At 46.5% G+C, this 15,275-nt stretch overlaps 2 protein-coding genes across 2 annotated transcripts; both read left to right on the top strand.

Annotated features, from left to right (window-relative positions):
• The first annotated feature begins 11,205 nt into the window (after window positions 1-11,205).
• On the top strand, window positions 11,206-11,732 carry LOC124179392 (cuticle protein 19-like). Its single transcript, XM_046563700.1, has one exon. The coding sequence runs from the start codon at window positions 11,250-11,252 to the stop codon at window positions 11,643-11,645; it is 396 nt and encodes a 131-aa protein (XP_046419656.1). The 5' UTR covers window positions 11,206-11,249; the 3' UTR covers window positions 11,646-11,732.
• A 2,337-nt stretch (window positions 11,733-14,069) lies between these two features.
• On the top strand, window positions 14,070-14,585 carry LOC124179369 (cuticle protein 19-like). The gene has a single exon (XM_046563658.1). It carries the CDS (start codon window positions 14,097-14,099, stop codon window positions 14,487-14,489), a length of 393 nt encoding a protein of 130 aa, XP_046419614.1. The 5' UTR covers window positions 14,070-14,096; the 3' UTR covers window positions 14,490-14,585.
• Window positions 14,586-15,275: the final 690 nt, after the last annotated feature.

Below are 15,275 nucleotides of genomic sequence, written 5' to 3'. Positions count from 1 at the left end.
ACGTGTGAAGATAAACTGTTGACAATTGATAGAGTATCAATTTTCCCTGTAAATATTTGCTTGCTTGTCGAGACACCGTACGCTTCTTCTCAACGAAATTGCGTTGAGCCGAGATCGATATTGAGAACGTTACAGTCGGGATTATGTTGATCCCCATCCGGCAGCCACCCTCCTATCTTAGTATATAGATAATTTCACGGGGCTGTTTGCATATGTAAGCGGGCGTGCAGCTGTGGGCTCAACAACAGCAATACCAATTAATACGAGTCCCTGAAAACTGTCTGTGTTTATGCGCTTCGGGCAACGTGTTGTCCCCCGGCGAATAGGAGACTGGAGGCCAAATATTACGCGCCAAGACGCGAACTTAAATTTTAACCATCTGACCCTCCCCTCGATCAATTTTCGCACAATGCGCGTAACTGTAAATACCACTGAATCACCGAGTTTGCAGTACTCTAGAACATATTTTGTAATGAAAATAAGAAAAACGATTTCGCTGAGCAGAATTTTTTCAGCAACACTTTCGATATCTGAACAAATTAATTTTCAATTGGTGTATCTATAATTCATCCCTGTACAGGTTCGAATAAAACGATCGCGTGGCAGCGTTTCCGGGTATCGTACGTTCATTCAAATCGAACACGATGTTTGCATGTCGAATTTTATATGCATGCAATTCACCAGATGTGAGAGGGCGAGAGAATTGAGAGATTTAGTCAACGACGTATGATTTCTGCCGTAACACAGAGAGCGAGCTCGAAGCGTACGTCGCCAAAAGGACAAATGAACAGTTCTTCTTGGTCATTGAACAGTCGTGCACAGGTTCATTAGACGGAAGCAATAGGAATTCTTCAGTTGCCCGAAGCGTTCAGCCTTGAACCAAGAGACTCGATGGAATCCAAGCCCTCGTCAGATGACCAATGAAGCGTGCACAAGTGGGGCATGCTTTTGGCAGAGTAGGGTTGAACCTTGGTAAGCCCGGCTGATTCCCCGGGTTAATCACTGTTCAGTTTCGTATGGTCGGCCGCGCGTTCACCCCTTTCCCGTTTCTCATCACAATCTCGCGGCTCTCCCCGCGCCCACTCCGTGTCTTCCGCTACGTTTACCCTTATATAGCTGTACATGGGTATGTACATGTACGTACGTCCAGTATAGGCAGGGTTCAACCGGATCACCCTCTCCTCGACGCCATTGTCGACGGCGATCTCGAGGGTTTCGGCGCCCAGCCATTCTCGACGGTTAAATACCGAAGGTTACTCCAGTTCGGGAAGGGAATAAATTAAAAGCAAATGATTGACATCGTCGACTTCCGTCGAGCTTTCGCTAATTTCAGGCTGTGCGACGCTCGACGTTGTCGAGACTATTTAGACATCGCAGAATGAGACGAAGACGGTTCAATTCTCGTCAACAAACAGCGAGGATCAAATTTAGTTTCTCATGTTTTTAACATTTTTCTCGGCATCTCGGGTATCTAAAGGTTCTTGACTTGCCATTAGGCTTCCAATATTCAGAAGTTATGCACCGTTAATAACCTTCGCGTTGGATTTTCCGAGATCTTTTCGGTATTCCGTTAACTGGGACGGTAAATTGCTATGAAGCATTCGACGGTGCATCCATGTCGGAGAATCAACCCTAACCCGGCAATGTTACAGAAAAAAGTGCGCAGCGGTGTGCTTGATTTAGGAATAGGTAAACGTAGAGACGTGCCGCGCGCTCTGCACCAGATTCAATAAAGATTCCGGCTTTAGCGTTGTAATTTCCCCACGGCAGTGTCTGCTCGATTGAATATTGCAATCTGCAGAGGTATTAAGGCTAATACGGTGGAAGCTTCGCATTGGGTACATGCGCGCGTACGTGTGTCCATAATATGCCCGCAGGTAATATACCGGAGGCAATTCGTTACGTTAAAGGGTTTACGTAGGTAAAGTAGTCGTTGTTCGCGGGCGGTGGATCGGCGCAGTGGATTTCATGCAGCAAACTGCACCCCCGGATTACCGAGATTTGAAATTGTAATATCAATCAAGCGGTATCCGCTTTTATCGCAGACCTCTGAAGACCTGCAGAGAACGTGTCTTGGATTTGGACATCGGTTGATCACCGTCGCCAGGTTATAAGCCACCCCCTATCCTCGACCCGGCTTTCCGAAATCTCGCTAGCAATTACCGAAAGTGGAAAGACCGCTCGATCCGCACTGGCGAAAGTCTAAGACGGGGGGATGAAGGTGCGGTGGAGCCGACTACCCGGTTAGGGTTAAAGTCTGATTGGTAGGGAGGTCGGAGTCGAGCCCCCAGATGGGTTGGTGACGCCGTTAAATGGCCCGGGGTCTTCCGGTCCATCCTTGATAAGATGCTGATTAGATTACCGAGCCTCCATTTCAACTTAAAGTAATTATGTTACGTCCCAGTCAGCTTCTCCTCGGAGGTATATTGCCATGGGATGCTGTCGGCCGGCTGGAATGGGCACGGCTCTTACGTATCGGATACCTTGGAATTCGATGGTCCCTCGTACTCGGAATCGAATCATATTGGCAGGCTGTAACCACCGACTCACGCATAGCAGGATTTGCATCACACAGTGACGATTCCAGAACACGGATTCTGCGCTGTTTGATCAGGTTCGGAGATACCTTTTATTTTTCGAACGTTTCCCAACGCCTTTCGAACGATCCGCCTTGTTCCCCGCCTCGAGGTGATTCTTCTTCTTGGCATTAACTAATCGCTATTAAAATAGGTTTACTCCGAACCACGCGCAGTATGTTTGCTCGAGGTTGTGTTGGAACCGAGAACAATGAACGCGCACGCAGCTCCGTGGCCTCAGCATGACAGATGTCAGGGCAAAATGCATCGAAACGGGCTCTGCAAGGAACCCCAGCCGCTGCGTTACATTTAAATGATTGATGAACAGCTCCGGAGCGAGGATCTCCAAAGCCCTGTTCAGGACGAACGGGGTGCCTTTTTGCATCTCGAGTCCGGTCGATGTGACGCCTAACGAAGCATCTCTACCTCCCAGTGATTATTTCAGTGAAGTGATTTTCAGAGCTATCAGCAATTTTCTTATCTTCAAGGGGTTTTCAATCAATGACGCGTCGGTCGCATCCTCGGCATCGGAGCAATCAAGTCTCACGGCTACCGTTCACTTGATTGATTTGCGCCAAAGCAAACATTGCTTACTTACTTAGTTGCGGAGTGAAATGACGAATGTACGGGTATTAATAATGGTTGTAAAGGGACGCGAAGCGACCAACTGAGACCCACGGGTGGCTACGTCGCTCACGAGAACCAGGCGTCCCTCATTTGTCTTTGAGGTTGGATTCACAATTCAAACACAGACAACGCGTCCAATCAATCTCCTATGAATACGTCATGTCCTGCGGTGGCGGCAGTGGCTCAACGACTCTGACTGTATTCTCCTGCGATACCATTATGTACCAAAGTGACTCGCGCGTTCCAAGCGCCTACGTACTGCACACGTCGTACGTGAGTAATACGCTCAAATATCTGAGGCAACTTCCTCCAGTCTCCGTACAAGTCATACCTCCACACGTGCCGAGATGAGTGTCAGTGCGAGTCTGAATTCGAGACGCCGTGATTATCGCAAGCGCGAGTCTCTGCACGAACCATGATAAATAGGGGGACGAACTCCTCCGCAAACATCGAGGACCGGTCTAATTTCTCAAAGAATTCCTCGTAGACCACGTCGTATATGATATACTTGTAACCCGCACTCAAAGTATATTGTGAACTCAGTCCCTGCGAACGTACTTCGATAAACTGATCTCTTCTCAACCAGTGATATTGCGTCTTGATCGAGCAGATGCAAAAGCGACGTTGTTCCCGTCCCAGTTATCGCATATTGAAAATGATGTTCGAGTATTATTTGCAGGGTTACAATCAGACCAGATCAGGCAACCTCAGGCAACTGAATTTTATTTACATATAATAATTTGCATTCTGGTCAGCGGTACAAGAACCCACATTATTAGCGGGTAGAAGCCCAGGACGGGTTCAGTTTGGCGAGGAGCGGGAGCGGGAGTGAGGGAGAGAGGGAGAGAACGTTGTACAGGGTGCAGGGGCTCAGCTAGAGATACAGGAATCCTACGGTATACGAGAGGGCTTATAGTACTGCGGTTTCTTTGGCACGAATCATTTTGTAATTAACTTTTTGCACTGCCCTTTGTATTCTCGAGAGACATGCGTAGCCATGGTAAGCCGATAGAGCCGAGGTAAACCGATGCGATGGTGCGGCTTGTCTGCAGTGCAGGGTTCGGGCATTGCAGAAATTGAGCAACAACAATAACGATAGGTGGTCCTCCTCATGTTTGCTGTGCACGTGTATGCGCGTATGTCCAAACATCCGTTTCACATTCCCTGCAGAAATGTTTGGCCTCGTTCTACATCGCGATATCTACATTCGAGTTTCCGGTAACAACGCACGTCCGGCAGACACCGGCATATTCTATCCGAAATACAGTAGGTATCGTTTGATTAATTCATCAAAATCCATGTAGACCCGCGCGCACGCGTATCCTTGTTTGTCTATGTCCTGCACCTGTCTATTTATCGGTCTCCGTTTCAAGGCATTCCGCGCCCAACGGACAGAGCAGATTGGCTCGTGATCGACGATCGTTAACCATGCAGGCATAGGCAGGTAGATAGGTATACATTTGGATAATTGAAACCGTTTCATTCACATTTCACGCATCATTGGACGTCGTTCCGCTCTGTCCATACGGAACAATCAATATTGAGCTATGGTTGAATCGGACCAACTTTGCGCAATCTCGGTTCAGAAACAATGCCTCCCTTATTCGGAACATTTGTCATAATTATATTTATCGTCGGCAATCGGACTTTCGAATCTAAAAACCCTCTCTCTCTCTCTCTCTATATATATATATATATATATATATCTCTTTCTCTCCTTCTACGTTTCCTCTTTCACTTCCAAGTGTCACGGAACGGTTATACTTCATCTTCAAATCCCCGCTCGCTCATACCACTGTCCTCGGTAAGAAATCAAAGCTTGTTTTCATGGTCACTTGGGGCTAGACGATGTGTCAAGTGTTTCCCACCCAAAGGCCCCTCCAGAAAAAACGAGGAGCAAACTCGGCGGCGTTTCGAATCAACGAGACAACCAATCAGGACCATTTGTTTCAATAATGATTTTCTCCGAGCCTCGCCTCGTTTTCTTTCGCAGTTATACTCAAGCTCGGTGAAGACAAGTTCACGCCCCGCATCAACGGATTTAATTTGCAGAATCATTTATTTATTCATACGGGCACCATTGCTGGTCTTGCGTGATCACCTGACCAAATACTCGCGGTGTAGAAAAGTTTGACCGCAGTAAATTAGCAGCACTACGCTATCGAACGTTTTTATTCGGAAAAGGATTTAACGCTCACAGCACCATTGTACTTATCGTCATATCCAATTTACGGATGACCAATGCAGACGGTTTCAAATTACTCGCATCGGATCCGCTGCTGCATCGACCAAACGTCTTAAATAAGCCGCGTGGCGAAGCAACGGCTGAAACGTTACGCTCATAAAATAATCCGGCATTTATTTCAATTAATAAAGCTCAATTTATTTGTATCGCCTAGACCCGTTCAAATCGACCGACCCCGCAGTTTCGAAGGTACCTATCGTTTTCCCGCGGGGCAGTTAACGAGGCTAATTTATCTTACGAACTCGTTTTACAGTCTGACGCAGTCGTTGCAAGGAGCAAGGATCTTTGGTACAGAGTTTCAAGCAATTCCGTCAGGAGCGTATTAGACGTCGTTAAATTTGATTTGTTCCTACATCGTCCGGCTCTATAACGCGTACCTCTCTCTACCTACTAAACTTCGAAGCTATGAGATTTATTTGTTTTTCTCCTCCTTCAGGTACATAGATTGACGTTCATAATTCGTAATAAACCTTCACCCTTCGTCCACCTCGTATATAAAGGAAAGTTCGAAATCGCGACTAGCGTTCTAAAATGAATTGAGAAAGTTTCGAACAGCTCGCCGGTCGACGAGTGATATTTAAAAATTTTTAATTCTGTTTTCGTTGCCCCCCTCCGTACTTCGGCACGTGTTTTGTTTCTCCTGTATATATTTTTATTTATTTTTTTTTGCTGAAAAATCTCTCAATCCCGTGGGAGAAAACTCGTGCTTCACGCTCGACTTTGCATCGACTCATTCAAAGCTCCGCGCTTCGTACGTACGCGTACCCCTTCGTGTTGGCTTTACACGTCACGTGTACATACATATGTGGGGGAAGCATCGCGAGCACCATCGAAAACTCATCCTTTTTGTCTGTTGTAAATCTCTGAGGTGAAAGTGCGCCTAGAATTGTTCGAACCCTCCGGTGTTTTGGATCGCTTTTCATTAACGGGTGACGCGAGCAATACACGATCAAATTATCACCCGTCACGCTTTCTGCCCTCGGTTATTAAAAAATCTGTCCTATGGGCGTATGTTTCGCCGCATATCTCTCGCAACGCGACGAGAAAACTGCAGCGTTCGGGTTTCTCAAATCTTTTTTCTATTACTTTTGTAAGCAATTACATTACCCGTACACGGTTATAATAATGTTGACTCGACTTCCTGAATTACGCAAATGTTGGCACGCGCTCGTGTCGTCACGATGTGAAACTTCTCAGCAGCCTACGCTCGTTGATGCCAATAATTCTGAAATATCGGATTCGAAACTTCCATCGTTTGCGTAGTTAATAAATAAATGCAGTACGATTGAGTTTCGCGCAATTTTGCAATCTGGTAAAAATATCGGGACATACGCAGAGTATATGACAGTATACACGAGTTAAATTTGTATGAAGCGGCAAAGTGGTTGTTGTTAAAATATTTTGCAGCTAACGAAATGCTTTCACACTTCTTCGATATTCTATACAGGAGGTCGGATTACTGTCTAGTTACAGTTTATCCGCAGAGTTCCGGACTGTTCCAGTTAACCGAACCACCGCGTAATTCGAGATCCTGTAATTGAGGTGAATATTGGCAAACTCCGCGTAGCATTAATGGCATCGTCACTGAAATGGAGACGTCTCTTGTCAAATCAGCGCGGATACGTTCTCCGTGTACGGACACCCAGTAGATGAGCAAATTGTGTATTATATATACCCACACGAGCACGCACGTATTATTATACCGGAGCGCCAGCCAGCACGCAAAGTATATTAATAACGAGAGTGACGGACGGGTTTCGCCACGGTTCGCCGAAAGGACTCGCTCCACAAGGCTTGGGGTCCGCAGCCCTTGCGGTTGTATTCTTTCGGTCAACCCTTCTGGTCGCGCAACGCGGAGCTGCGTCAGGGTTGCGTAAACGTAAACGCAACTCAACGTTCTGTTCTCCGCGTTCAACGAGCTGGAAGATCCATATCTCACTTGAGGGGTAACGTTTACTTATACCTGCGTAGGTACTCACGTCCCCCTCGGCTTCTGCCCACCACATTCACGTCAGGGTGCTCGGATGTACCCTGCGGGTGGGTCCGACGCGTTTGAATTCATAATACGCGGTCGATCAGCGTAAAGCTTCAGTCTCCTCCTCTTTGTAATATCACGACCGCAAAAAATGGAACTATTTTTTCTCATCACGTAACGTACGTCACGCAATTTCACCCACTGCGGGAAGTTCTCGTTCCCTCCTCCTCGCGTTTGCATGGCGTCACGTAAATTTTCACCCCCTTCTGATACGCCCTCGCATAATCATCCCCCTCCTTTATCGCTGCTTTAATTTTTACATTATTAAAATTCCACAGTTGACGTAAATTCAACGGAAAACAGCGAGGGCTTCATGAATTAATATTGCGAGCGGCAATTGACCTCGAAATTTAATGCTTGTACTTGAAATACCGCGGAGCTATTTTTAGCAGTCAACATGATTTTTCCTTGGATGCTTTTTTCTTTGTTCATAGTCTTTGGCGGAATTGCAACGATTTATGATCACGAATCGTTCGGCATATGTTGTGAAATTAGATGTAAAATTCGGTGTCGAAATCGAAGTATAACTGATTCAAAAGAGCGCATCGTTACTATTTTTTATTGATAAAGTCCTGTGCGCTGAGAGATAAAAAGTTAATTGTCCAGTTTGGTATTTCCGATGATGAAAAGAATGAGGGTAACGTCTGTATGGAACGCAATCCTTGTTAATATTTCAAAAATATGCTCATTCAAATATACTTTTTAATTGCCTCCTCGAGCGCAGAGTCGGCAACTATACAAAAAGCCGGATTTGTGCTCCGCGTAATAATTACGTTTCCAGCAGGAGGTTACTATTTCTATCATATAGAGTACCTACCTACCGCACCTGTATAGCATCTGGTCCATGTGCAGGCTTTGAGTTCGAACTGCGAGATATAATTCCGGATTCAAGCGGGATTGTACAGCGACTCTCACGATTCGAGTGACCAGTTCCGTCGGTAATTCTATGCGTGAAGTAGCACAAAGCGTTCTGCTCTGCCCTCGAATCGAATTAAAACTCATAATGGCAACGGAATGACTGCAGCGGTTTCCGTGCGGCTGATTGCTCTACTCCGCCTCGGGACAACCGGGAACAGCCGTGGCTCCAGGATCGAGAAGCGGCCCCGCCGGATGACAAAGTATTTACATTGTTACATTGAACTGGCTCACATGGCATGAAATGCTCACCGGGTCCCGCTGGGCGAAGATATCTCTCCGAAGGACGGAGAGACGAACGGCATCCTCGATCATTGCAGGAACCGCAATGATCAGGTCCGCCGCCTTTGACAGGGCGGCCTCTTTATTTCCACTGGAGATTAAAACGGTCAAAGTTACATCATTTTACGCGCTTTGCCTTCCAAGTTCTAGGCCATCATGGTTCACGTGTCCTAAATTCTGCTTAAGCCCGGAAAGTACTTTTAGTTAGTAAGCACGCGGAAACATCTTGGGGACACGTGGTTCTTGGGAGTTAACGACGTGGCTCGAAAACCACTTACAGGGTTGGGATCTCCGTCGACGCCGTTTGCCACATGTCCAACTTTGAGATAAAGAGGACGAGGGGCGAGGGAAAAGGGGACGCGGGACGAGCGCGCGTCTTCTCTCAGCGAAAATTTTTAAAGTGATCGAAAGCGTTGCTCACCGCTACGGGGTTAATTGATGCGCTTCATTTTTCGGGCTTTTGTCTACAGCAGTCAAGATTTATGGACGTTGGCGAACGCGCGGAGCACCGACGACGAGGTCGGCGGCTTTGAACGCGTACCGCGGCGGGGCGCCTCTTTGGCCTTCTCTTTCTTTCCAAACCTCTCTTCTTCGGCTTCCCGATCCTCCCGCTCTCTCAGTCTCCGTATCATAATTTGCCGCATCAGTGTCGCCTTCGAGATGACCAGCAATATGATGCCAATTGGCACAGTTGTAGGGTGAAGAGTGTTCGACGATCGGTGGGGTCAATTGGGAAAAGATTTTATGCCAGAAATCTGAAATATTTATCAACAGAAGAGTAAGTCTCGTCCAATTTCTTTATACTAATGAGGCAAGCACTCGAACTATCAAGTGGACGTCGAAAGTGTAAGATGTTGAATTTCTCAAAGAAATTACGTTCATTTTTAGATCCATACCAAATTCGGTCAGAAGGAAAACCTATCAACAACCCGGAATCTTTCAACAATTACTGCTTAACTAGCCGTTCGTTTTTGAAAATACTCTTTCGCTGCACTGTATTACAGTCGTCACGATTTTAGTCGTTTATACTTACTAGTGTGTATGTGTGTAGAATGTCTTTCTGGTCGGTGAGAAACATTTCGTTCCGCCAGTTTAATGAAAATAAAGGTATACCGGTTTAATGCTCGCTGTCCGGTACTGCGTGAATAAAAACTGAAATTTGACGAGACGAGGCATATAAAATGTTCCACTTGAAAAATATGATATTCTAAAACAGGGATAGTTTTACGGTATACATAAATTTGTGTATACATTCCTCGGAGGAACAGCTGGCTTTGCCTACGTATAACTTGGACAGCAGCCGACGCGAGCTGGCCGAACGAGAAAAGTCCACCTCAACAATCGGACGAGTCAGCGGCACAGCGATTTTGAATGAAAGAATTTAATGTGTCGGTAAATTCTCCTGACGCGATGGATCTTTAAGCCAACGCTTGCCTGAATGCAAGATTTGCTGATGCTGGAATAAGGAAAAATAATATACGGTATGAATTTTCAGTTTAATGAAAGAACAGTATCAAGGATAAGTAAAAGTCATGTAAAATTATTTAGCGCGGCGGAATGCAGGGACTTTGGAACCCCGTGAAACAACATGTACGGTTCCCTAACCTTCCACAGCATCCGGTGTCATTACTTAGAAAACCTTTAACGACCATGGTTGAACAGAAGAGAGAATTGGGCGATGTTAACGTGTGACCGAACGCATTGTTGAAAAGATCGGCGCGATTAGCAGCCGCCTAGAACGTTTTCCGGACTTTTTACCTATCTGAAGAGTCAGTCGTCTAATTTTCGGGCAATTAAGCGGCGGGCGTGCGTCGAAACGTATCGAAATATGTAACAAAACACGTGTTTGGGATAATTTGGGAATGCCCCGAAGAGCCCTGGCTCTGAGCTGATCTTTGGGGAATGCAATGGGATCGAATTTATGTCAGTCGCTTAACCGGCGAGACCGGCTCTCCTCGCTCGCTGCGAGATAAAACGCATTAGCGTCCGCTTATTTATAGGCTCGGCCACTAATTTCAGCGTCCAACAATTTTTCAATCCACTACTTCAGGGACGGAAAGAGGCTCGAAACTCAACGGTAATTTATTTAGGATTCTTTCCTCGCCCGGCGTATCATTCGATCCGTCAGCAGGTAAAACGATTTCCTGTTGTTCTTGAAAACTATCAACCGACTTGACACTTACCAGAGAAAACGTAAACTTTGTTAATTAACGCGATTTTATACGGCAAAATAATTCCGTCTCAAACGGTGAATACAAATAGTTTCGAGGACCGTTTAGTGGCAGCAAGCCATTATACAAGACTTGGGTAATTTACATTCACCTGTAATCCGCCTACGCCCATGCATGCCTGCATACAGCTTTCGTTAGCCAAAGTTTAAACACTTGACATTGCCACGCTTCGGTGGAGCCGAATCTGAATTCTATTTCACGCGTTACATTGTCGTAAGTGGCGTTATGTCAACGATACCTGTTGCCCAAGGTGTAACTATATAAGCGGTGCAAATCATTTCTAAAATCAGAACGCTCTTCGACGGTCAGTCGCTCCGGTAAGCAACCTTCGAGCCGCGATGTCCTTCAAGCTGATCATCTCCGTCGCTTTGCTCGCCGTCCTGGCGCAAGCCACGTTCGGCCACAAGGCGTACTCCTTCCAACACCACCATGGACCCGTTGTGGGACACCATCAGCCTGTCCAGTGGGTGGACAAGCACGGTCATCACCACCTGGACTACGTCGCTCATCCCAAGTACTCGTTCGCCTACGGAGTCGAGGATCATCACACGGGCGATTTTCACGGACAAAAGGAACACCGCGACGGAAAGAATGTCGCCGGTGAATATTCGCTCAAAGAACCAGGCGGCAATGTGCGCACGGTGAAGTACCACGCCGATAAGGACGGCTTCCATGCCGTGGTCCACAACAGCGGTGGAAATGACCACTCTAGCGCCTACGCTCACGGTCATTAGAGTCCTGCGATGTCGTTAGCCGTTTACGAAGTTGTTCGCTATTGCTGTACTGCACGATGTTAATTAATAAACTGAATGTTTCATAAATTTCTTCATCTTTTCCTGAGCTCGTCTACCACTTCCTCAAAGATAATAATTCTTCAGAACCAGTCTAGGTATCATCTGTATTTGTAATTATCTGAGGATTAGAATTGGCGGTATATGTATCCTGTACAATTGCAATGTTTCATCTGTCCGATGTGGAGTTTTCTTCTGAACTGTTTGGTAATCCAGACTTCTGTTCACGGCAATTGGGTAATTGAACTCTGCGCTTCGACCACCTGAATGGTAATCAATAGAAAATGATACGTTGATTCACTGTGAGAATAAAACAATTTTCGCATGTCACAAACATCCTGGAAAACATCATTCGATGCACGATACTTTAATTGGCTCTAGGACCAATGACCATTCTGCTATTCCTGTATTTCCGTTCGTGGTTTCAATTTCAAAGCAGCGATTTCGTGATCATTTCGAAGCACGGGAAAAATTATGCTGTTTGTTTGTAATGTTTTTGCACACATGAAAGCATCTCGGAGTATCCTGTTACGACTGTAATATTATATTATGATTAGAGAGGTCATCCGAAGATTTTATCACGTCTGATCGCGCCGGGACTGAAAATAAATTGTGTCGCTTCCCTTTGGAACACGGAAAAAGCCTGAATTATCTGTGAGGAAACTCTGTTTCTACAACTCGTCTATTTACTCGGGAGTCGACCGTCTCTTCCGACCCTGCAGAACAGCCTGGCCATCCATTTCAGATTTGTCGAATTGAATTCGGTTTCGCAACGAGGTTCGCCGGCTCCCTTCTCAGTGTTTCTCCCGTTTCTCCCCCAGAGAAGGGTCCGCTTTTTATTTCGCGCTGTATTTTCTTTTCCCCGTCTATACCCTTTTTTCGCTTTTGTCTTCGACGCTGGTTGTTTTTCTGTCTTGTACCTAAGGCAGCGTTGTGTCGGTTTTCTCGTTTCTGGGATCAACTGCATCACCGGCTTCTTCCTAAACTTTTTACTATCGCCAACCAATTCCGGAGTCGTGCTGCTACGATCGTGGGTATTCGATGAGAGGAGTATTTTGATTCAGAAAAGAACTGGGTGTAATAGCGTTTTTTTCCTAACGGGTAAAAGTGATAGCCGCATATAAGTCACGAAGAGGGTATAAATACGATACTGAAACGATTTCTAGAGATATACGTGCCAAGTATTTCGCATTTTATCGTCCATACCACACCGTACAAAGAAAGATGTGCGCTTTATACTTACATTATATTCCACTTTATATAATTCCGCTTCCCAGAGTTGAAATCCAGATTCAGGTAAACATTTCACCACTCGGATGTCCCCAGTTTTAGCCTGGCCTCACTATGCGCGACTCTTTCGCAATTTGTGGTAATATGCTAATGTCGAGCCAGTCCAAACACCGACTACCATAAGCGGATTAACGGACGTTTTCTCTGCCTTTCAGTCACATGTGAAGCTTTCCACTTCGCTTATTTAGCTACTCCTTTGGCCTCAGTTCCCGTTGATTTTCATAGTACTAAAGTATTTTGCAGATCTTGTGGATGAGAAATACCTGGCACCTGTGATTCTTGGAATGTCCTTATCAATTCACGATCAGTATGTAGCACAAAATCTGTAGTTGTCTCGGAGATGGTTAATTTTTCAAAACGTATGTCTTGAAATCTGACTGCGTTCGTTGCTGGTTCTTGAATGACGTTGGTGCTTTTCGGGCAAGTTGGAAACGATGAATTCGGCGAATGCGGCAATTCGAGTTCGACTCGTATCAAGGTTCTCCGCAGAGGTCAGTGACGATACACGTATGGTCTCGAATGAGAGGTCCAACCCACCGCACCGTAATACATTGAATTCGATAAATCAAAATACCCTCTGGCGAGGCGTTGCGGAGCTTGCGTTACGTGACCCGCCGTCTTTATCTCGCCTTAATTGTTTCTCAGATCGGCAAACGCCCACGCCGGTGTTTTTTCAGCGGGTAAAAAGAAACAGACACATACCTCGTGCGCAACATATTTTCCTCGGCCGAATAAAGGCAAGCATTGGATTCGACAGTTACACGTATTGAAAAGTGGTGCAGCTCTGTTTTACGAGCAATATCACCGGGGCAAAGAAACCCGAAGTATTGCGGAGCGAAAGAAAAGTGACGAATAAATACACGCGCTCCACTTTTTACTAGTTTTCAAAGTCGACGAAATATGCTTATCCACATGCCGCCTTACGTCAACACACGTACACACGTTATATTCAGATCTATTCTCGCTCATAGAAGCGTGACAATTGTCTATATTACCGGACCGCGTAACGAGCGTTACCTAACTTAAACCCCTGAACAGTATATAAATGTTACAAATTTCCTGATCGTTAGTCACAATCGACACAACCTTCCGACTGCGATCACCATGGCTGTCAAATTAATCCTCTCCGTCGCTTTGCTCGCCGTCCTGGCCCAAGCCACGTTCGGCCATAAGGCCTACTCCTTCCAACACCACCATGGGCCCGTTGTGGGACACCATCAGCCTGTCCAGTGGGTGGACAAGCACGGCCATCACCACCTGGACTACGTCGCTCACCCCAAGTACTCCTTCTCTTACGGGGTCGAGGATCATCACACGGGCGATTTCCACGGCCAGAAGGAGTACCGCGACGGAAAGAACGTCGCCGGTGAATATTCCCTCAAGGAACCAGGCGGCAATGTCCGCACCGTCAAGTACCACGCCGACAAGAACGGCTTCCACGCCGTGGTCCACAACAACGGCGGTAACGATCACTCCGGTGCCCGAGGTCATTGGTAACGCGCGGATGATCACTGGCGGAGAATTGTTGAATCGTTGCTTCTTGTATACCGTTAATATTACCCGAATAAATCATTTTTACAGTTGAAACCATAATTATAAGAGTTTTTTCATTTACCGCGCGAATTAGTCATATGGAAGATAATGGATCGCTTCAAATTGTCGATACCTACACCCGGTTCTCGGTGCCGCCGTAGAAGACGCGCTGTTCCGCTAACATATCCATGGCACAGGTTCTGTCCGTGCTGCAATTACGTGGCCGGTTATCGTGAGTCCCGCGGAACCCGCCAGTCACTCTCCATTGTTGTTCGTTTTACCGAGAGGAATGAAGTCGTCGGTTGAAAAAGGGGAGGGGCTCGTAATTTATGATAATGTGGAGCAACGTGTTTGCTCATTTGAATAATTAATGCAAAATACACCCTAAATAACCTGCAGCCCGTCGTTCGAAGCACCTGCGACGTACGTGGCTGCGCCATTGCACTCCTTAAAACCGGCCGGGTCTTGTGCAAAACGGCAGAAATTTCGCCAACTTTCTCATCTGCGAAGGATTTGCCTCATGGTGCTCGGAGTTGAAAACAAAGTTACATCGGCATCTCGCAAGGCGTCGCTGATCGGCCAAGAGGACGCGTCATGCGCTCCGTTATGCGATCTAGGCGTCGCACGACGCGTTGACGAACCCCTGGACACGTCGGCGACGTTTACATCGGCGAGGAGGTAAGTTTTTAATCTCCTCGTTTCAAACGGACGAGCCAGCGGGTGTCATCGTGAAGCCTGAGGACCCGGGGA

Source organism: Neodiprion fabricii, chromosome 4, assembly GCF_021155785.1.
Source record: "Neodiprion fabricii isolate iyNeoFabr1 chromosome 4, iyNeoFabr1.1, whole genome shotgun sequence".
Lineage (NCBI taxonomy): Eukaryota > Metazoa > Arthropoda > Insecta > Hymenoptera > Diprionidae > Neodiprion > Neodiprion fabricii.
This window is presented reverse-complemented; position numbering and strand designations above follow the sequence as displayed.

Coding starts and splice junctions, on each gene's coding strand:
- LOC124179369 (XM_046563658.1), top strand. CDS start 14,097: ATGGCTGTCAAATTAATCCTCTCCGTCGCTTTGCTCGCCGTCCTGGCC.
- LOC124179392 (XM_046563700.1), top strand. CDS start 11,250: ATGTCCTTCAAGCTGATCATCTCCGTCGCTTTGCTCGCCGTCCTGGCG.